General features: G+C 48.3%; 1 protein-coding gene across 7 annotated transcripts in view; it reads left to right on the forward strand.

Annotated features, from left to right (window-relative positions):
- The window catches only part of LOC137304372 (coiled-coil domain-containing protein 159-like), a 39,473-nt gene that overhangs the window by 25,404 nt on the left and 1,172 nt on the right, over positions 1-12,897 (forward strand). For 2 of the 7 annotated variants that reach the window (XM_067972942.1, XM_067972941.1), the window contains exons 3-11: positions 557-590; positions 717-835; positions 1,923-2,004; positions 3,504-3,708; positions 4,873-4,940; positions 7,266-7,342; positions 8,561-8,634; positions 9,373-9,458; positions 10,412-10,479. In XM_067972942.1, the coding sequence (XP_067829043.1) occupies positions 557-590; positions 717-835; positions 1,923-2,004; positions 3,504-3,708; positions 4,873-4,940; positions 7,266-7,342; positions 8,561-8,634; positions 9,373-9,458; positions 10,412-10,479 (813 nt within the window). Of the gene's footprint in view, positions 1-556; positions 591-716; positions 836-1,922; positions 2,005-3,503; positions 3,709-4,872; positions 4,941-7,265; positions 7,343-8,560; positions 8,635-9,372; positions 9,459-10,411; positions 10,480-12,410; positions 12,559-12,897 lie in introns of those variants that run through there. The other 5 variants (XM_067972943.1, XM_067972945.1, XM_067972944.1 and 2 more) reach the window with 5 other exon arrangements.

Below are 12,897 nucleotides of genomic sequence, written 5' to 3' on the forward strand. Positions count from 1 at the left end.
GTTCAGCTGCCTAGGCCCTAAGCTCTAGAATTCATGTCCTAAACCTCTCCTAATCTCTCTCCTCCTTTAAGACACTCCTTAAAACCTACCTCTTTGACCAACCTGCCCTAATATCTCCTTATGTGGCTCGGTGTCAAATTTTGTTTGATAATCGCTCCTGTGAAGCGCCTTGGGACGTTTCACTACGCTAAAGGTGCTGTATAAATGAAAGTTGTTGTTGTTGAGCCAGGCCCAGCTCACTGCGTTCTGAGCCTTCCCACATTGGGCTCCTGGATCCAGACACTGTAGCCCAACGGTGCTTCATCCGAGAAGGTGGCAAACAGGTCAGCCCCGCTTGGTCAGTGTGAGCCGAAGTGGTGTGGAGAAGAGCTACCCCGGAATAAAGTGTTGTTTGCAGAGGCTGAGGAGTAGCCATTGCTAACAAAATGGTGGAGCAGGCTGTTTGGGCCAAATGGCTTATTCCTGAGTAGTGAACAGAATGAGTAAAGTTGGAGCCAGTCACAAACTCTCCTGGAAATTGGTTTCGAGTCACTGATATTATTTTCTTCCATTGCAGCAGACGTTGAAGTTTGGCGGCTGTCACCAAAAAGGTGGGGACAGAAATGTGTTGATATTTCAAGGCAAACCCACAGTCCACTATCACTAGTTCTTATTTTTGTAAAGAAAAAGAGACTCCATTTGATCAGGGAGTCTGATGAACCTCTCTTGTGTTTCAGACACCACATTTAACAAGGTGCGAAGTTTCAGTGACCCCCACTCAGGATCACCACCAGACAGCAAGCACTTGATAGATGAGCTGGAGGTCATCAAATTCCACATCGAAGTCCAAACTAGAGTATGGCTCAGGCAGAAACGCTTTTTTTTGTGACTACTGAAGTTATTCCACTCTCCTGAACTGTTACCCTCCATATAATAAACCCCTAGCCACCTGTTACCCTCCATATAACAAACCCCTAGCCACCTGTTACCCTCCATATAATAGACCCCTAGCCACCTGTTACCCTCCATATATTACATCCCTAGCCCCCTGTTACCCTCCATATATTACACCCCTAGCCACCTGTTACCCTCCATGTCATGTGCTCTCAGTTATCAGATATCCTCTGCCTGATGCGCTGCTCACAATTCATCACTTTCCATATAACACCTTCCTGTATCAGATATCCTCTGTATAACACACTCCCCTGTATCTTATCTTCTGTGTATCACACTCCCTGCTATCAGTTATCCTGTGTGTATTACTCTTCCTAGGACTGAGCCTCAGCTCAGTGGTAGCATTTCCGCCTCTGAGTCGGAAGGTCATGGGTTTGAGACCCTCTCTAGACAGACCTGGGAAGCTGAGGTTTGAGTTTTCAGTCCCTGAATAATGCTGATATCCAGCGGGGTACTCACACCTGATGGGAGCGGAGTGATCCCTCCCTACCAGCATAGTGAGCAGGAGACCCTTCCCCCATCGTATCTAGCTGGTCCTCCTGGTAGGGAGTTGGCGTTATGCTAACCACATGTACACGTTAAAAAAAACGGGGACTTTTCTACGGGAACAACCCTGACCAGGAACTGCTGGGTGTAAACAGCAGTGGAAGAAATGGGGGCTGCTTTGTGTGCTGCTACACACAGCAAAGAATACACTTCCTGCAATCCATTCATCTACTGTGTAACACGGTCTCCCCCCGCCCCCCCCATCTACTATCTGTCATCCTGTATTTACATCCCACCCCTACATTATCTGTTGTCTTGTGTAATGTGTTGTCCACAGCTGTTATTCTCTATGTAGCACATTCCCGTGTAACCACCATCCTCTGTGTTCGTGTTCCTGGTTAATCCTGTCCCTATATCTGTGTGTCCAATGTGTGGTTTAAATGGTGCTTGGTGTCCGCGAGTCGCAATGCCGATCTTCTTCTCACAGTTTACTTCATTCCTAGACCATTGAATCCCTGAATCAAACAGTGAGCCTCCTGGCGAAGGAGCGGAGCCACCATCAGCAGCAGATCCGACTACTGGAGGGTAGGTGGGGGTGGGGGAGCTCTGAGATGTGCTGGCCCAGGCAGGTGGAACAGCGGGGAAAGGGGGTGGACAGAGAGTGACTGGAATGGGGAGGGGGGCTGGGTTCAGGAGATGACTAAGAAGGTAGCACCTTGTTGGGTATGTTGCCTGGTAGATTCTTGGCAAACTCTGGCACTGCCCAGAGGCTTTTAATCATCTGTTAAATGAGGATCCAGTGGCTCAGCGGTTAGACAGTGGTACTGAGCCATACAGACTAGGAAAGACCAGCTTCTAACACATTAGGAGGTGCCTGTAGTTGGCTCCGGTAATGCTGGGATAACAAGGCGGCAAATCAGCCAGGGTTCCTGCTCCCTGCAGGAAGTATATATTTACGGAAATCTGGAAGGACAAGTTTACATTGGTGGGGGGGCCCTGCTGACACTCATTGTTTCAGCTCACACTTAAAGAAAGGCTGCTTGGGTTTGGGCAGTGGGGAAAATGCTCCCCAGCAGCAGCGGAGGGGCAAAGATTGAAAAAGAACTTGCATTTGTTTATAGCCCCCTTTCACATCACCAAAGCACTTTACAGCCAATGAAGTACTTTTTGAAGTGTAGTCACTGTTGTAATGTAGGAAACGCAGCAGACAATTTGCACACAGCAAGGTCCCACAAACAGCAATTTGATAATGCCCAGATAATCTGTCTTTAGTGATGTTGGTTGAGGGATAAATATTGGCCCCAGGACACTGGGGAGAACTCCCGTGCTCTTCTGCGAAATAGTGGCCGTGGGATCTTTTACATCCACCGGGTGAGAGAGCAGACGGGGCCTCGGTTTAACATCTCATTCAAAAGATTCCCTCAGTACTGCACTGGTCTTATTATTAATTTTATTATGTTAATCCCTAGCCCCCCCCCCCCCCCCCCCCAAACTATCTAAAAGTGGTAACTCTTACTGGGGTAGCCACACCCTCTAGTACTTCAACCAAGGGGCCATTCTTCATATATGCGCCCAGTCAGTGACCATTGGCAGAATATTCACTCTTAGGGGGAATCAGAGCTGAACGCAATTCTGTTCTCACCTACTGTTCACACATGTGCACTTTCCAATCGAGTCCCAACTCCTGTTGGCTGAGATCAGCCAACTCAGCCCAGATTGAACATGACCTTCTGGTACAATTAGTTTATTTATTTTTCTGGTCTGACTCCTTGATTTTCTCCTTAATATTTGTACCATCTTCAGATCTGAGGGCAGCCCACTGACCTGCTCCCACCTCCAATACTGTGACAGACTTAATGTCATCCAACAGACACAGAGAAAATCCTCCTTCTGACTGTCTGTCCCCAGTCACTCTTCAAAACCTCTCCATGGCCGAGATTGGGAACTCAGCAGAGTGGGTGATTGAATCAGTGTCTCCATTGGCATGTTGAAGCCCAGTTTGCGCACTAACCCTGTCTCTCTTGCAGCTGACAGTGTGTGTGGGTACTTTCAACTCATCAGTAAACTCTTCTTGTTTTACACAGCGGAAGTGAGGAGACTGAGTATGAGCAGTAATATTGAAGAGGACAGGATTAATTTAATGATAGACAGAAAGATTGAAGACTGGAAGAAAGAGCTATCCTCAAACCTGACCAAAACACAGGAGTCGACCCAGCAAGCAGAAAACAAGGTGCAGACAACAGAGACTAGCAGCCAGGCAGAAGAACTGGCAGCAGAAATACACGAGAGGTAAGCAGTGCAAATAGAGAGAGTTAATAAAGACTTTGAATACAGAAAATATATTTAGAACTTCATAACTGAGCCTCCCCGGTGAGTAAATGCTTGATGAGATCCGATCCCAACTTACTGAGCCAATCTCCATCAGGGCACAGGGAAGGGGTGACTATATATTGGTGGGGGAAGGAATAATGGCCAAGGTTTCTGTTCTTTATCTCTGTCCAGTGACCACTTAAGGACATTGGATGAAGGAGGGATTCAACTTGTCTATCGATGGCCCCACAGTCAAGCATCCTGCCAACACTCCCTGTCTAGGCTCACATATAATGAAAGGCCGTCATACAGCTTCTAGTGCCTGTGGAGCCCTATCCCAGCATGAGTCACTGATTCCAGCAGCATTCCCTGGATGGAGTCACAGGCCAATACACAACTTAGTAACTCCCAAGTTTGATATTATAAAAGCATAGATCAGAGGTGAATTGGTAGCTACACACAGGAGCTCCAGATTTGATTCCATCTCAGCAGATATTTACACTCGGTCCTCTGCTAGTTGGCGAGTTTCAGGTTAAAAAAAACTCCCCGCCCACCATCAACAGGATAATTTATGATAATTTTGGAACAGACTCCCGGAGAAGAGCATTGATGGGGTCAATTAGCAATTTTTAAAGGGAGCTGGATCAATATCTATTGAGAAGGGGAGAGTGAGGTTAGAAAGATATTAATGGAACTACGTGATATTATTTTCAGAGGTAAGTAAAGGAACTCACTGTTCCTTAAAGTAGGGGATCAACAAGTGATATAGATGGGGAAGTGCATGATGGAATAATGATACATGGATTCTGGATGGATTGGGCGCGATGAGCTGAATTTCTTTCTCTGGATTTTATGTTCTTAAAAGGTTGACCAGCCCATCTTAAAGAAGAGAGGGAGGTGGTCAGCTCAGGGGCCTCATGTCCTACTGATAGATAGTGTAAATTCACGGAAGGATGGGAAAATAGCAACAATTAAATATGGATCAGTCTGAAATGGGGTGGAGTCATCAGAGAACAGAGTGACATCTGAATGATCTGGTCACACACAGGGAGAGTTTCTCCTCCATGTGCTGTAGATGGAATAAAATGCTGCCAAGAATTGGCAGAATCAGGAGATTAACTGAGTTCTTTTTGTTTCTTTCAGCAAAAAGTTTCTATGGGAGGAATGTGAATCATTGCGAAAAGAAATAGAGCAAATTAACCGAAAGCTAAGTCAGTATCCTTTACCTGCTTTTGTTGTGATGTGCATTAGGTTGATAAAGTGGACAAATGCCAGGCAAGGGATTGGTACCAACAGGGTGATGCCAGGGTAAAGTGCATTACATGCAGGGTGATGCCAGGGTAAAGTGCATTACATGCAGGGTAATGCCAGGGTAAAGTGCATTACATGCAGGGTAATGCCAGGGTAAAGTGCATTACATGCAGGGTAGTGCCAGGGTAAAGTGCATTACATGCAGGGTAGTGCCAGGGTAAAGTGCATTACATGCGGGGTAATGCCAGGGTAAAGTGCATTACATGCGGGGTAATGCCAGGGTGAAGTGCATTACATGTGGGATAATGCCAGGGTGAAGTGCATTACATGCAGGGTAATGCCAGGGTAAAGTGCATTACATGCAGGGTAATGCCAGGGTAAAGTGCATTACATGCGGGGTAATGCCAGGGTAAAGTGCATTACATGCGGGGTAATGCCAGGGTGAAGTGCATTACATGCGGGGTAATGCCAGGGTGAAGTGCATTACATGCAGGGTAATGCCAGGGTGAAGTGCATTACATGCAGGGTAATGCCAGGGTAAAGTGCATTACATGCGGGGTAATGCCAGGGTGAAGTGCATTACATGCAGGGTAATGCCAGGGTGAAGTGCATTACATGCAGGGTAATGCCAGGGTGAAGTGCATTACATGCGGGGTAATGCCAGGGTGAAGTGCATTACATGCGGGGTAATGCCAGGGTGAAGTGCATTACATGCAGGGTAATGCCAGGGTGAAGTGCATTACATGCAGGGTAATGCCAGGGTGAAGTGCATTACATGCAGGGTGATGCCAGGGTGAAGTGCATTATATACAGGGTAATGCCAGGGTGACGTGCATTACATGCAGGGTAATGCCAGGGTGAGGTGCATTACATGCAGGGTGATGCCAGGGTGAAGTGCATTACATGCAGGGTAATGCCAGGGTGAGGTGCATTACATGCAGGGTGATGCCAGGGTGAAGTGCATTACATGCGGGGTAATGCCAGGGTGAAGTGCATTACATGTGGGGTGATGCCAGGGTGAAGTGCAGTACATGCGGGGTAATGCCAGGGTGAAGTGCATTACATGCAGGGTAATGCCAGGGTGAAGTGCATTACATGCAGGGTGATGCCAGGGTGAAGTGCATTACATGCAGGGTAATGCCAGGGTGAAGTGCATTACATGCGGGGTGATGCCAGGGTGAAGTGCATTACATGCAGGGTGATGCCAGGGTGCAGCACTGTACAAGGTAATAACACACTGCGGGGTTGAAATAAACCATGAACTTTAGGCTGAAGCAGTTTGTCAACATCATTTGAATGAATTTGGCCTCTGGCAGTCGCACCCATTCGGTGAGAGTGAATCGGCCGCCTGTTTCACACCCCGCCCAACTTTCTTTTTGATCGATATCAATGTAAAAGAAAATCGCACAGTTTGTAAATGGGATCACACGGCAGAGTGCGTTATTTCGAGTACATATATAAACCTAAAGGGGCAGGAGAGACTGAGGAGTCCTTTCTGTTTAAAGGACATCCCCATCTTCAAGTGAAAAATAGGAACACAGCTTCCCCCAAAGTCCTGCTGAGTGGGCAAGTGGCCAGTGTGGAACTGAGTCCTACGGATGAGGAGGGACCCAGGCTGATCTGACCTTAGCCAAGGTGAAGGTGGAGCATTACTGTTGGACCCAACATCCCTGGGCTGGCGAGGAAAAAGAAGGGGGCCATGACTTCCACTCCCATCCACTGACCCCCCCCCCCCCACCCCCCCCCCCCCCCAGTTGGAAAGCACATGTATGTGGATGTTGGGTGAGGACAGAAGTGGGCTTGGTTGTGATGCTCCCCATGGTCAGATATCCTGCCAATGCTCGCTGTTCGGGCAGCTGTCCTCCAGGAACCATAGAGAGGAACAGAGGGGAAAAAGTAGACAAAAAGGACACTGTTTGTGAGTGTATCCCTTCACCTCAGGGCCTGGGCTCAAATCCAGGCCAAAGTGACTAGGTGAAAGTCTCCCCTATCTGTTGACTTGTATACAATGAGTTTGGGGCAGTCCTATGATTGCTAGTCAAGGTGTCTCTGTGCCATTCAATGGCAACTCAGGGTATCCTGTCAGGGAGAGGCACCAAGCAAAGGCCAGGTTCTTCCACAAGAAGAAAACAAAAGAGCAAATCACCTCGGACCCTCTCCCACTTATTCTCCCACCTGCCCAGTGGCCAAACATTTGGGAGAATTGTGGGTGACCCACGTAAACCTAAAGAGATTGGGAATAAAATGAAAAGAAATTAAAAGATTTGTCGCCTTTCTGATTGCAGCTATTCAAGAGGATGATCTGTTAAGTAGCTTAACAGATTGCAAGATACTCAGACAGAACCAAAAGAAATATAACCAGGTACAGCAAGACAATTACTCACTTTGCTGTTCATTATGTTGTTTTTAAATAAAGTTATATGCAGCCTGGTTGCCTAGCGATTACTGCACTAGCTTCTGGCTGGAAGGTCACTGATAGGAATCCAAGTACTTCTCACATCTGCTTGCTGCAGTTGAAGGAAATATTTTTTTTGTCTTCTCGCTGATTTTAACATGGACTTTCTCCATGACCTTCTGACCGTTCCTCGGTCAAGCAGATATGGACTGTACCCATGTCCTGGGAGGTGCAGTTGACTCACCCACTGACCTTCATGGGAGCTTGCCTTATCTGTAGGCATGAATCCCAGCCTTGTCATTACTTGCTGCAGTGAGTTAAACCACCATTGCTACCGATACAATGAATGTTTATTTATCTGTGCTTTCCACCTCAATTGGACCATGTTCCATCCATAAACTCTCCATTAACACTGGGAATGCTGTCCCAGGAAAGCTGCCTATGTGCTTCTGTGCAACTGAACTATCCCATTAGTATTGCAGCTCCCACATACTCAGGACTGTTGATGTCAAGAAGTTCCGGTGAACAGTGCAGTTTGTGAGCGTCTGATCGGGCAAAGATTTAAACCATGGAGCCCAACTGATGGGAATCTAACACCCTACAGGCGAGCTGCCTGTCTCTCTGAACAGAAGTCTGGGGCAGTTCTCCTACAAATACTGGGATCTCTGAATGGGAGTTGAACACTCTTCTGCTCGAGTTACCAGGGTCCCTGAGGGGTATTTAGACCTTTACAGTGATTCTCCGTTAGGAGAATGGGACATTCCTGCGGATACTGTTAATGACTCTCATTGGTCAACATGCCAGGCATACGCTCAAATAATCCCAACTTTCCTTTCAGTGAGGCAGAATGGTCTAAAATATTCTCCACTTTTCCTTCCTCACCTAAGATTGCGGTTTCACAAGCACCAGCAGAAATGCCATCACTCCCTTGATCGGATCCTCACCCAATGTACACACAGGGGTCACGCAACAGTGATCAGCAGTGTGAACCCTGGCTGATATATTTCTTTCCCTCTCTGTCCCTAGGTCAAGGACACTGTGTCCCCAGGGCTCCCTCCACTGCCCTGCCTGTTACCAGTGAACTCAGCACAGAGCAGGGGTGGAACAGACTGTTTGATAGAGCCGGCCCATATTGGTGCCATCCGACTGTAAAAGTAACTTCTTATGTTCTTTGCCCCCACCCAGATTCTAGAGAGACTAATACAAAGATGCAGACAAGTGCAGTCACTGGATCCTGAGCAGGAGCTGAAAGACATAAAGTACGTGACAGAGAAACAGGCTGTGAGGCAGCGAATGTGGGAGTGAGGGTGGACACAGTGATGTGAGAATGTACTGCTTGATGGTAAATGCACTGCCTGGGGTGATACTGATCCACACTGAGCAGTAAGGCCCAGCCAGGACAACTGTTGGAGTGCTAGAATTAGCCTCAGTGTCCCTAGGTTAGGAAGGGAAGAATGAGCCAGGATTCCTGCTCCCGGTTGTTATCCAGCGACCTTTGCTGTGAAGAGAGGACTGAGGTTTGACTGTGTTGCCATCCCAAGGTTAAATAATCTGCTGACACTCACTGTCCAGGGTCGCAGATGGAGAATAGCCACTTAGTGAGGAAGCAGCGAGAGTCAGCACCCGGGGGGTATAGGAACAACCAAACAAGAAAAGGAATGCTGAGGGGTGGAGGGAGAGAGCGGGGGGGGGGGGGGGGGGGGCGGAGGGAGAGAGCAGAGCCAGGGTGGGGGGAGAGAGCGGAGGCAGGGGGGGGCGGAGGGAGAGAGCGGAGGCAGGGGGGGGCGGAGGGAGAGAGCGGAGGCAGGGGGGGGCGGAGGGAGAGAGCGGAGGCGCGGGGGGGGGGGCGGAGGGAGAGCGCGGAGGCGGGGAGTGGAGGGAGAGAGCGGAGGCGGGGGGGCGGGGGGAGAGAGTGACCATGATGGATGGAGTGAGTCAAAGGGAGCGTGACCACAGGTCTGTAACTGATAATGTTCCACATTTGTGTTTCTGCACAGGTTAGCAATGGTTGATATGCAGGAGCAGATTCAGAACCTTTGTTATTCCAGTAAACAAAACAATACCATTGCCAAGATTAAGAGAGGTCAGTCTGAACACCACAGATTCTATGACTTGTTCTTATAAAGTCCAAGAATGGGAATCAGGAACCAGCACAACATCCAAACACATCCACAATGTATTTCTGCACCAAGTCATTGGATTTTTAAGTTGTGGCTGTGAGCCCCTTACTCTAATCCCCGTTCTCAGATCTCCCCAGGCCATTCACTATCCCTGGTCAAGATGGCAGAGGAGCAACCTGCTTCCAATGCTCCAATGCTGTTCTGAAAACTGCTCCCAAGAGCTGTCGGAACAGATAACTGCCTCTACTCTCCGAGGGGCCCAATGTTTGATTCACGTTCTTTTTTTAAATCAGGTGAGAGGATAAAGTCTCACTCCAAAACAGCAATGGACCTGTATTTCCAGTGTTGACATTGGCTAGTAACTGATGTCTCAGGACACCCTGGGTTATCTTTGATAACTGCTACTTTGAATACTGGCCAATAACCTGCTGCTGGTCATCAGTAAGGGAACCAGTAAAAAATAAGTCACTATCCTGCCCCCTCACTCTATAGCCAGTGGGAGCGATAACCTTTGCCTCCCTTTACATTCCAGTCCACAGAACGATTGGTCTGAAGGCTAAGTTGGTCAGTGCACTGCCCGATGTGGTGGCACTGAGACTAATGGATCGGGGAGGTCCAAGGTTCCAGCCCCGGTGTGTGCTGACTTAGCTGATCTCAAGGGAGCCTGGTTACGTATATTCATTTAGGTGTATGTGGCAATTCAGTGAAATAACCATCCCTTCAGATAATTTGAGAGGGTTGTGTGGGATGCAGGTACAGTGAGGTGTTGCACCATGGAGTCCCATTATGTACTTAATGGCAGTCAGCAGTAACTTGAGTCAATTAGTCATCTGCCCCCTTCCTGAGAATAGCATGTAATCAATGTAATGATCATGCCTGGGCCATTACTAATAGAACCGTGCCTTCTCTTCAACAGGTAGAAGTATTGAGTGCTCAAGGAAAGAGCTGATGGTGAAACAAATGTCCAATGCCTCAGATTCTGATGTGAGTTAGACCTTCATCAGGATGCATTCCCCCCTCCCCCGAAATGCAGACCCATGACGTGATCCACAGGCACCGACAGCCTCCCTCCCAAGTAGCTGATCTTCACCTGTAAACCTGGAGAACAAGGGCCAGGAGAGAGGGGGCCTCGTGACCCCGATCCTGTCCTCACCCGACCGGCTTGCTTTGCAACAGGGAACAGTAGATAAGAATGAGGAGTGGGAAACCTTGCTGGTTCCCTTCCTCCTTCCTCCTTCCCCCTCTAACCCAAGGCACTGAGGCTAATTCTAGCGCCCAGCTAACTCAGCACAGCCCAGGGATGGAACCTGAAGTCCTTCCCAGGCTGTATGACCCCACGCTGCACCAGCCTAATTCAGGCCTTTAACTAAAGAACCTTTCGTCCCAAACATTTTCCAGCAGGATAGCAGCTTACAAATATTCTAAAATGTCATACCTGGCCACGTCAAGGGTTAACAGCTCTGTAAAATCTGTCCCAGGTATTTTAACAGAAAATCACAGACTGAGGGTGTGCAGTTTCCTGATGTTCACTCCCGGTGTGTACCAGGAGCACAGAAATGGGAAATCTGCCCTTTAGGTTTTAGTGGTTTAAAGTGGATCTGGTCCATAGTAAAAATAATTTCCCCCCTCCTCTACTTTTCTGAGGTTGGGGCAGGGGGGGGGGGGCAGGTTCATGCTTGTTGATTGAACAGCAAAGAGGGAGCTTTACACTGCATCTAAATCATAATGTACCTAACTGAGACAGTGTGACTGGGGGATTTATACTGCACTTAACTCGTGTTATATCCAATCCAGGATAGATACCAACACTGGTGCAAAAGCAGAAGAGTCTCCATTCCCCAGTGTGCTGTTGCAGAGTTTAAATCTTGGTCCCAATTCCAGCCCTATCAATCTCTCTGATCTTTTCGTATCTTCACCCTCTACCCTTGGAGTGAAGCAGCGGAAGGATTCGCGGGCTGATTAACAGTCTGACCGGCCACAACACTTCTTCCACGGCCGTAACCATCTTTATACCAGCCGATAGGGTGGGTTAGTCCGATACGGCAGGAGGGTTTATGGGCTCCGACAACCCATACAATGGGGCGGGGCCACACACCCACTGGACAGGAGTATCCCACTAGATGTCAACTCAGAATCCACTTGTCTGGAGCAGAGTTTGAACCCTGCACCTTCTCACTCAGAGGTGGGAATGCAACCACTGAGCCAAAGGCTCTCTTCTAGCTTTCTGTGTTTAACAACAGCAACTGGCAACAAACAGACGGTTCCCTCGTAGAAACATAAAGTGCCCGTTTTACCTGGTCCCTGCAGCAGCGCACTGTCTCCTGGGCTGTAACAGCTGGATTTTCTGGTGCCTGGAGGGCAACAGCAACTGGGCGAAAAGCAAACAGGTAAAGCATGGTATAAAACCACTCTCCCATAACCAGCACTGCAATATAAAAGCAGCAATTTTAGGCTAGAAAGGCATGTCCCAGATTCAGTTGGATAATCGCAACTGGGACTGGTTTCACTCATAATAACAGACAGCAGTAATTGTAAAAGTGTTATTTATGGTCACATCCCCCTCTCCAACACTCCTCCCTCACCCCCACCAACAAAAGGGGCACACAAGGCAACCTGGTTCATTTTGGAACGAAACTGATGTTTTATACGGCCCAGGGTGAAGGAGGAAAGAGAAACACTTAGTCTCCCCTTAAATCCCCCACCCCGGCACAGTCAAGGTCAGGCATGTATGGTGAAAACCAGACCTGCTTCCAATCGCTTCCTGTTACAGATGTTTCTACACCACACTGTACCATCCCAGCCCCATTCACAGGCTCACACCAATCTGGGAAATGATAACTGGGAAGAACATAGCCCCTTCTCTCTAGCCCTAGAAAATACTCAGGTCTGACTGCATCCCTTTCGCTTCCCTTTAGACCGACACATGGTAAAACAGTCTAAGTGTGAGCTTTTGACAGCTACCACCCTGAACACCATCATTCATGACCCAGCTGCCAGAACGGCATCACGCAGACAGGAGCAGGAGGCCAGCAGCCACAAGCTTAATAAAATGAGTTACATAAACCCCAGCGCAGTTTCTTATTATTCACCAAGATGTCAAAAGTTTTCTAACTGCTCAGGAAGGCAGGGATACACTGATTGTCTGTATCAAAAGGTTCGCTCCAGAGCACTGAGGGAGAGAGAGAAGTTTTGTAGCCAATGTTTTCCCCCCACAGGAACCCCTGAGGTACGGCTTGGCCGACACCAGGCACCTTGCCTGAGTGATAATCCTTTACGTGTGAGTTTAGCAATTATTGGCAGCTACTGAACCACAGAAGGCATCACACCAAAGTTCAAATGTGCACACCTGCCAGCAGGAGACACAAGATAGCAGTCAAGAGCAGTGACCCTACATTATTTCTT

This window comes from Heptranchias perlo, chromosome 37 (genome assembly GCF_035084215.1).
Source record: "Heptranchias perlo isolate sHepPer1 chromosome 37, sHepPer1.hap1, whole genome shotgun sequence".
Taxonomy (NCBI): domain Eukaryota; kingdom Metazoa; phylum Chordata; class Chondrichthyes; order Hexanchiformes; family Hexanchidae; genus Heptranchias; species Heptranchias perlo.